Source organism: Nanorana parkeri, unplaced genomic scaffold, assembly GCF_000935625.1.
Source record: "Nanorana parkeri isolate BGI_ZX_2015 unplaced genomic scaffold, ASM93562v1 scaffold667, whole genome shotgun sequence".
NCBI classification, from domain to species: domain Eukaryota; kingdom Metazoa; phylum Chordata; class Amphibia; order Anura; family Dicroglossidae; genus Nanorana; species Nanorana parkeri.
Window position 1 is genome coordinate 234,193 of NW_017306935.1, and position 9,252 is coordinate 243,444.

The 9,252-nt window shown below is 40.5% G+C and overlaps 1 protein-coding gene across 3 annotated transcripts in view; it reads right to left on the reverse strand.

The window, feature by feature from the left end:
* The window catches only part of SEPT2 (septin 2), a 42,366-nt gene that overhangs the window by 11,137 nt on the left and 21,977 nt on the right, over nucleotides 1-9,252 (reverse strand). For all 3 annotated transcript variants that reach the window (XM_018563480.1, XM_018563479.1, XM_018563478.1), the window contains exons 4-7: nucleotides 9,067-9,153; nucleotides 5,259-5,382; nucleotides 664-798; nucleotides 335-452 (exon numbers count right to left, since the gene is read on the reverse strand). In XM_018563480.1, the coding sequence (XP_018418982.1) occupies nucleotides 335-452; nucleotides 664-798; nucleotides 5,259-5,382; nucleotides 9,067-9,153 (464 nt within the window). The remainder of the gene's footprint in view (nucleotides 1-334; nucleotides 453-663; nucleotides 799-5,258; nucleotides 5,383-9,066; nucleotides 9,154-9,252) is intronic.

Below are 9,252 nucleotides of genomic sequence, written 5' to 3' on the forward strand. Positions count from 1 at the left end.
GGGGGGGGGGAAGGAGATAAGTGCACTTTGTTTAAAAGTTCATTTATCCTTTAAATTACCAAGACCGCATTACGAGTGAAGAGCTTTTAAAACCAAACCACCAATATCCAAACACTATACATTTTGGTAGATGATGAAAACAAGTAATGTGAGATTTAGGACATTTTAAGGTGGGAGAGGAATTTTGTGTGCAGAGCGGACACGTTGTCCCCGGTCCATAGTCCTTGCAGGTAGGATACTATTACAGGCACATTTGTAAATGTCATTAGGAACAGTTTCACAAAATTAAATGGCATTTTCATCCCTATAGTTAATGTAAACATGCAGTTCTTACTCTTCTCTTCAGTCTTTCCCGTTCCTTCAGAGTCAATGTATCAGCCTTGGCAATGACAGGAACAATGTTCACTCTGTTGTGCAAAGCCTTCATAAACTCCACATCAAGAGGCTTCAAACTGAGAACAGATACAACTATATTATTATACGTGTATGAGAATTTACAGTTTAAACAATGTCAATACTAGGCGTGCCTGTTTACATCATCCTATATACACATATTGACATATGGATTTGGGTTTCTAGACTTTGTTAATTATACTGAGATGTCAACAGCAGCTCATTAATATAGAGGTGACCCGACAACAGATAAATATGACCTTTACATACCCATGACCGAAGGGGGAAATGAAGTAAAAGCAGCAGTGCACACGGTTATCCACAATGTGCCGCCGATTTAAACCGCTCTCGTCATGAAGATATCGCTCAAACTGGTCATCCACATAGCAAATAATGGGCCTGAAACTGTTTTGGTGGAGAAAAAAAAAAAAGCAAAAGACAAAAAAGTTTCATAGAGAACATAATACTGATTTTATATACATGGCATTTGCTGTCTAAGGCCACTTCTTGTATCATTATATTTCTCATAGAAGGCACGTTATACTAAAACGAGTATGGCAGTACAAGCTGCATGGGCACTCCTGTTTAGGGCAATGGAGGAGGGAATCGGAAATGCCCACAGATGGTACTTGGTACCAGTAATAACCCAATAGGTTTGTTCCCCGCAAAAATGCTAGTTCTGAGCTGTCATGTGCTCCCCAATAGGCAATGTATCAAAAAAGACTTGTGTCCCCATTCGTTGAGATTCACTCCCACATACAATTGTGACCCGTCAAAGGGATAGCAAGGTAGAAAAGATCTAAAGCCAAAACTTTTGTAGATAAATTAGGGAATGATTAGAGCCCCTCTGAGCCTGATGACGGGGACCCAACGTGGCCCCGAAAGTACTTGTGATTTTGAATGACCGTTGTCATTAAAATATATTGAATCTACTTTTGGAGTGCTGGTGACATCTTTTGGAATTACTACTTGACTACACGGTGCCTCCGTGGTCACTACAAGCACCCTATTACAGACATCATCTCCTAGGAGATCCGGTAAGGAGTGCAGGAAGATACACACAATTTTGATTAGAGCCCCTGTCACACCTTGTGAAGGGAGGTTTCCCTTCACTAAACAGGAAGTGAGAGGAAATCTCTCCAAAGTGAGGTAATCCACCCCATTGGAAGGGTTCTCCTCTATTCCTGTTCATCCGACAACCCAATATTTAGAATTTTCTAATTTTACGGATATTTATTGCTGAAACCTTTTGGACAGAAAAAACATGCGTATGTGATCAGTAAACATCTTACGGCCATGTACATGTAGCCCTATGTGTCTGAACGCTGTACGCATGTTTATGCATTTATACCCGTGTAACCACAAGCACTTTGATGACCATTTCCTGCATTTTTTTTTTTTTTTACCCAGGATCCTTCTGCCAGCAAGATGCTGTGTAGGTAATCAGTAATTTCATTATGTCCATGTGTATAAGTCTTACAGGGTTATTCACAAAAGGGTGAAGAGTCTGGAGAAGACAGGAGAAGGGAACAATCTACGACAACATAACTGAACTGCAAAAATTCTCCAATTCAGTTCACTTTCCAGTTCAGCTATGTTGTCCTAGATTGTTCCCTTCTCATGCCTTCTCCAGACTCTTCACCTTTTTGTGAATAACCCTGTTAAATTGTGCACAGTAAATCAATGCCAGCTGCACACCAAACAGCGATGTGACCAAGGTAAGTCGGGTGGTGCTTGTAGTGACAACAATGGATGGTGCCGTGTTTGATCTCAGGATAATAGAAGATAAGTCTCCAGCACTCCATCATTCAAGATGCAAACAATCTTGTTAATTATATTGTAAATACATCCCATAGGTCATAATGCCATCTTTTCAGGGCCCGGCAGAGGCAAAGTCCCTTCCTCACAGTGACACAGTGGTGTCACCGTGTTGCCTTAAGGAAGGGACCCTGTGCGGCCCCCGTAACATTGGCATTTTAACCTATGGGACGTATTTATAATAAACAAGATTAGGTTTGCACCTTGAACGACTAAGTGCTGCAGACTCATCTTCTATTATCCTAAATTATGCACAGGGCGGCCTGACCACAAAGTACTGGATATTTTGAACTGAAGGAAACCGATCATTAGGATGGGTCTGGGCAAGGACTTGGCCACTGCTTTCACAATCCTCAGAAAAAGGTACGTGATGACTTTAGTGGCATATAGCCAAGCTTTCAATGATCAAAAAAAAAAAGGTGAACTTAGCCTTTAACAATGGCATTAAACAGACCTTAAAATCAGAATAAATGTGTGCATACATCTAAATTGGTCCAAAACTGAAAGTCTCGGAGTTCCGTAGACAGTTTGCAAAACAGGTTTTATGGACATGTTTTGTGAGAGGTGCAACTAAAGGCAACATTTACCATAAAAAAAGACGACTAGTTTGAATATTCTACTCCAACTCCACTATGGGTTAGTTCTATATTGGTGCAGGACAATATAAACTCATAGCTCCTGACACGCCTGCTCTTCTGCTGGCTCATGTTTTGGCACACAGCTAAGTAAAATATAAAGCAATATGCAAAGCCAGCTTTACACATTGAAGAACACAACTCCCCTCACCAGTGCTGAAAAAAACGTGAATATTAAAGTTGAGGGAATTTTACAATCTTATCAAGACAGAGAAGAGACCAGCTGCAGGCAGATGCTTTCAAGGACTGATGAACTACATTACTATCATCAACACAGCTTCCAGGGCAGCAACGTTCTCAGCAGGAAAAGGGTGAGGAGCAGAACTAGTTCCCTAAATGGTTTTCTTTGCTCCATTTAAATAATGTAGGTCATTGACCTACTATAGCATCTCAGTCATCCACTTCCCCTTCCTTGCAGACGACATATGTGTGACGTCTCCCTTGCATTTTGTATGTAGCGTTCAGAAGCTCCACCCTTCCTAGCTTTCACCCTAGGAACGCCACATAAAACAGGGTTAATATTTTCACTGCCTGACTTGGAGGCCTCACAGTTCATGAAGTCCAGGATGGAGAACAATTTCTCAAAGCAGCTTCCTCCCACATTGTTGCAGGCCTAACTAGAAGAATCATCAGTGGCTGATGATTCTTCAGTCATCAGTGGCTGATGACTGTGTCTAAAGTTGTGCCCATTCACATGGCTGTACACCGCCCAGATTAGCACCCTTCTGCAGTGGGTACGGCCGGGTGTTTCTGATAAGCTGTGGCTTCTCCGCCTGTACAAATCAATGACACACTGATAAGCTCCGCAGCTGACCGCATTGTAGTCGCACATGGAATGAATACCTGTGGTAAGACACAGATGAGCAACCATGAATGCAAACAGGCTGCACATTGGGACACTCATCTGTCCCTAGCCCAAGGGTGGACAAATTAATATGCAATCCAGGATCCAGCAGGATTTTTTGGGGAGCCAGCTCCATTTTCAACTAGAGAAAACCTCAAAAGTTGGACGGAAGCTGTATTTTTTAAGGAATATTTGCTACCTGGCTCCTGGAATTTGTTCAGCCCTGCCTTAGCCACATGTAATAACTCTTTAAGCCATACGATCAGCCGTGGACCGTATCAGCGTTGCACTGGCTTGTACAAGCTTCCTCTCAACAGTTATCACGCCTGGCCTTACTCGCTGCAGAAATACGAGGGCTGTGTACATAAAGGGCCATTTGAGCTTTAAAGGAATCAGTGCAACTGCTATGCAATATAAAAAAAAGCAATGTCCATGGTGTTGGAACATTAGCACACTTGCAGCGGACTTATTACAGAAGCAACTAAATGCAGTCACCATAGATATTCAATTTACCAAACAAATCCTTTTAAAAACACGATTCAAGGATACAGCCAGTGAATTTAGAATGTTTAGAATTGTTTTAAAGCTCAATTCCCCTTTCTAAAAAGATGTAATATTTGAATGTTCATAGCTTGGCCACAGTTCCATTTTAAATTCTATTCTTAGCCAAACACTGGCATAATTGTGACCCTAAGCAACATTTATCAGCAACTACACACTTAATCGATACAACAACATTTTAAAGGATCAAGCTTTCTCTTTTGTATGTACGTAGTTGTATTCTCTACAATATGAACTGCTCAGTTTGTATATTTTATAATCTGATTTACTAGAAATTGACATTTAAATTAATACATTTTGCTAGTTAAGACTGTGGAGCGGGGAAGGAAGGCTGCACAGTGCAGAACTATGTGAACTGAGAAAGTGACCCTTCCAAGAAGCAGTGAGGGGAAAAAATGCTAAAGCTAGGTACAAATTTTTTTATAGATGCAGATGAAGGTACTTTGTGGACTTTCTAGCTTTAGTATGATTGCATTTGTTCACTGGATAGTATTTGCACTTCATCATTTGACCATTTGATTTTACAAATTGCCCAGGGCTGCCGATTAATGACAGGGTAAAGCTAGCCATACACCTGCAGAATTTCATATGAATGTTCATAAGAAAAAGAAAAATTGTTTGCCACATAATTCGATGGCACCATCACTGACCTGACAAATTTCATATGATATTTTGCTTGATTGCCATGCAATGTGTCAAATTCTAATCTTCAAATTCAGAATGCAGGGAAGTGATGTAATGTTAATTTTCCAAACCCATGTCTTACAGTAAATACAATTTTATCTGGCTGGAAACCACATTCACACAGAAATTCGATAATTTGAGAAAAACTTTGCATCCTTTAAATTTTTTAGCTTACGGGGGTTGAAAACATGTGCTTTTGAAATAAAATATTGTTCATTTGAAGCAACTTAACTTATATGTTGAAATCTCTCCCTCCCCCCCCCCATGTTAAAGTAAACCCCCAAAAGTATTACCAACATGTGTTTTTAAGAACCTTTACTCACCAATCTTCACAATTCATTGCATCGCCATACCCAGGAGTGTCAACCACTGTAAGACGAAGCTTTACCCCTCTCTCCTCTATCTCCACTGTGGATGCTTCAATCTCCACTGTACGCTCAATCTTATCTATCACACACAGATGAGGGCATGTGAGCATGGATGACAGACTGGCTTTAAACAAACATATAATGAACAAACTGCACAATCTGAAAACATGTACAGAAATCCCAGGCTAATGCGATCTAGAACTCATCTTGGCAAGCCAAATCAAAGAAAACCCGGTAACCATTATTTGTCTCCAAACTAAGACAAATATCATATATATTTGATATCATATGATATATCATATCATATGATATCAGGAAAACACCAAATTTTCTGTGAGCAAAATGAACACTCGAAGCTCTAAACAACTCTAGATCTCTTTAAGGATTTTAAAGCATAAGAACCTGTGTGTTGCTGCAGCCCTTTCTTGGCATGACTTAGTTGGGTTTGAATCAACAGGAGAAAAAAAAAAAAAGTCCCATAAAACCATAGTAAAGATCATACATTGCTGGGATGAGTACGGGCACGGCATGGCTGATCTCTAAAGATCCTAAAAGGGATGTATAGCGGTTTGGTGAGGCAAATTTGAAATATTGCATGTCCAATTATCCGTGGGTATTGGAGGCAAGTAGTTACATTTCTTTGCAACAGAATGGACTCCACAATCCCCTGGGACCCTAAAAGTTGCCTCCTGTCAGATCTAGAATAAGTTTACTACTATCTTCCTTTGGGACACTTTTTTTGCAGCACACAAGCAGGTGGCACACACCTGGATCCAAGCTTCCCACCAACCCTAGAGACCTGGATGCCTCATATTAATACCATTTAAGACATTTCCGTATGGCCACAAGGGCTGCCCTGCCAAATTTCCAAGGGTATGGGCCCAATGGCTCTCTCAATCCGACATGGTAACCCACTGGCCGATATCCCATAACTTCTGGTTACCTAAGGCTATTTCTGTACAGCAGATCAACATCCTACCCATGCTAATATGATCGTGTGATGCTGTCCCTATTTAGGTGTTTAATCTTTTATGGTACATGGTCCACTTCAATCTAGTCTTACATGTTAATAGGATTATGTCATCTCATGAAAATATATTTTGCAGAAGTTTCTCATCTACAGGACTTTAGCAGCAGTTGTACGTTAAGTCACTGCTCAGGACAATCTTTCTGATGGGTACAACAGCGGAAAATGTATGCACAATGAACATCAGCATGGTCACTCAAACAATCCACCCTAAGAACATATGTAAAAGGTGACAAATGCAGGAAAGCAATATGGAATCATGTTGTCACCCTATAACAGCAAGTGTCGGAACAAGAATCTTCATGGCAGGATCACCAGGTAATGGTTTCATAAAATATCCCAATTTAAAAAAATGACATGAATATGTAAATATTAGGGATGTCCCGATACCGGTACTAGCATAGGTATCAGGACCGATATCTCCCGCACAGCGCCGACTACGACCTCACCAGCGAGGCACAACGTGAGGCAGCGGCCATCATCGAACAGTGAGTGAGGGCAAGGGAGGTCCCTATTAAGAACATATTAATATTAGCAGAGGATAATTGTAAATCTATTGTCTGCAGTGTGTGCTCTATATGTACTACATATAGAGTACACTGCTGTAATAGATTTACAATTATCCCCTGCTAATATGAATGGATTAAATGATCCATAGTATATAACAGGTAGTTGTATTATGGATCATTTAACCCATTCATGTTAGCCGAGGATAATTGTAAATCTATTGCTGCAGTGTACTCTATATGTAGTACATAGTACATGTATGTTACACACGTCCAGTCCACTGCAGGTATAGATTTACAATTATCCCCTGCTAATATGAATAGGTTAAAAGATCCAGAGTACATAATATATAGTTGTACTATGGATCATTTAATCTATTCATGTTAGCAGAGGAGAATTGTAATTCTATTGCTGCAGACTGCAGTGTACTAGACGTGTGTGCTGTAAATGTACTATGGATCATGACTTAACCTATTCATGTTAGCAGGGCAGAATTGTGAGCGCCTCCCACAAGCTGAGTATCGGCAAGTACATGAGGGGAAGTACTTGTATTTGGTCCTGAAAAAGTGGTATCGGGACATCCCTAGTAAATATAATGGTAATTATTTTCCAATCATAACATTTTTATGGAAGTTTTAAAAATGAACAAACCAATGACAATGCAACAGAGTTCAGCATATTGAGGTCAAATACAGTGTTATCAAAATGCAGAACAGCGAGAACAAATAACGAAACATATTCGGGATCATAAGCAAAATAAATATTATGGTATTTGGGGTTTCTTTGTCCCTACACTAGCTTCTAGGGAGCATATTTCTAAAGCAGTGAATGTGATATTTAACAAATATTCACTGTAGATAAATTTCCCTTGTGTGTTTTAAATTACAGGGAATGAGTAAAAAACTGTTAGGCCTTGTTCACACCAAATGCAGAGCAGATCTGCATGAGTTTCTGCACACGCAGTGCAGTGGGTTGTGCCGCGTTTTTGATGCGTTCCGGGCCGTTTTTGGTAAATAAAAAGGAAAAAAATACGTTTTTGTTTTTTTTTAGTTTAAAATGGGCTTTCAGTGTGTTCCAGGTGTTTGCATGCGTTCCAGAGCAGGCAAAAGAGAGCCTGCTGCAGTTTTTTTTACCTGCTCTGGAACTGAACGCTGCGATGTGAACTGGAGCTAAAAATACAATTGGAATACATTGGACGCAGTTTTGCTCCGGTCTGTAACTGCTCTGCACCTGCTCCGCGCTCGGTGTGAACAAGGCCTTAATGTTTGGTGAATGGCACATTGACTGCTTTATAAATATGTCCCCAAGTTTAAATAAAAATTTTCTTTTCTTAATCCTTGCAGTGGGGCTACCTGCTCATTTTGCTCTAGGGAGGAAAATAAAGTTATACTCACCCGATCCTCCAGCCGGCTGGCTCTTAGACTGGTCCTTCCAGCCTTGCTCTTCCTGCACTGCAGCGGTCTAAGATCTCTGAATCATCACATCCTATATACAGTGTATAGGACAGGAGGACGCAGAGGGGCATACCATCGCTGCAGCGGGGAAGGAGACAGGTAGAAAGGTGCAGTGTCAAAGCTGGCTGGCTGAGGATCGAGTGAATAAAACTTTTTTATTTTCCTCCCTAGACCCGAACGAGCGATTAACCCTTGCAGGGCAGGGGTAGCCCTACTGCAAGGATTAATACAAATGTTGACTGGAGATCTCCTTTAAGGAATTCTATTGTCAGAAAAAAGCCTGTCCCAATAATGGCAAACTGGTTATAGCTTACTGAAATGTGTATGTTTATTTACACACCTCAAACTGTAACATTCTGTTGTGGCTTTATGCTGAAGGCATAACTAACACAGTTAGATGCTGCTAAAATAGGAGAAGCAAATTGGGAAACAAAACTGTAAGCAGGAAGGGGTGGGACTTCAAGCCACATGGTACTACAATGCTGTGCAGTGAAGGTAAAAAGCCAGGGTATTGGTTTGGTGCATGCAAGCTGCCTTGCAAGCTTAAAAAATGGGATTGATTTTCTTTTTTTTTTTCTTCCCCAAGGTTGGGTATAAAATCTCAAAATGTAGTCAAGCCCTTTACTTTCCATGTAGTGTGAAACTATTTCATACATTTCTCTCAAATCATGAAATAAATGTAAATAATTCTGAATCACATTGACAGACGTTCCCTTGCAGAGCATAATGTAGGTGTAAATATAGGTAGAAATAAAAGACAATATAGTTCAATCACCTGCTGCGCCGGGTACCACACGCTCAGGATATAAGTCCGTTAGGAAGAGGCTGTTAATAAGTGTTGATTTCCCCAGACCAGATTCACCTGAAGAAAAACCATAAGACAACATTATACATGCTAAACTTCCCAAATTACCCAGTATTTGGCTGGATGTTTTTAGACGTGTGTGTGTGAGGGGGGGGG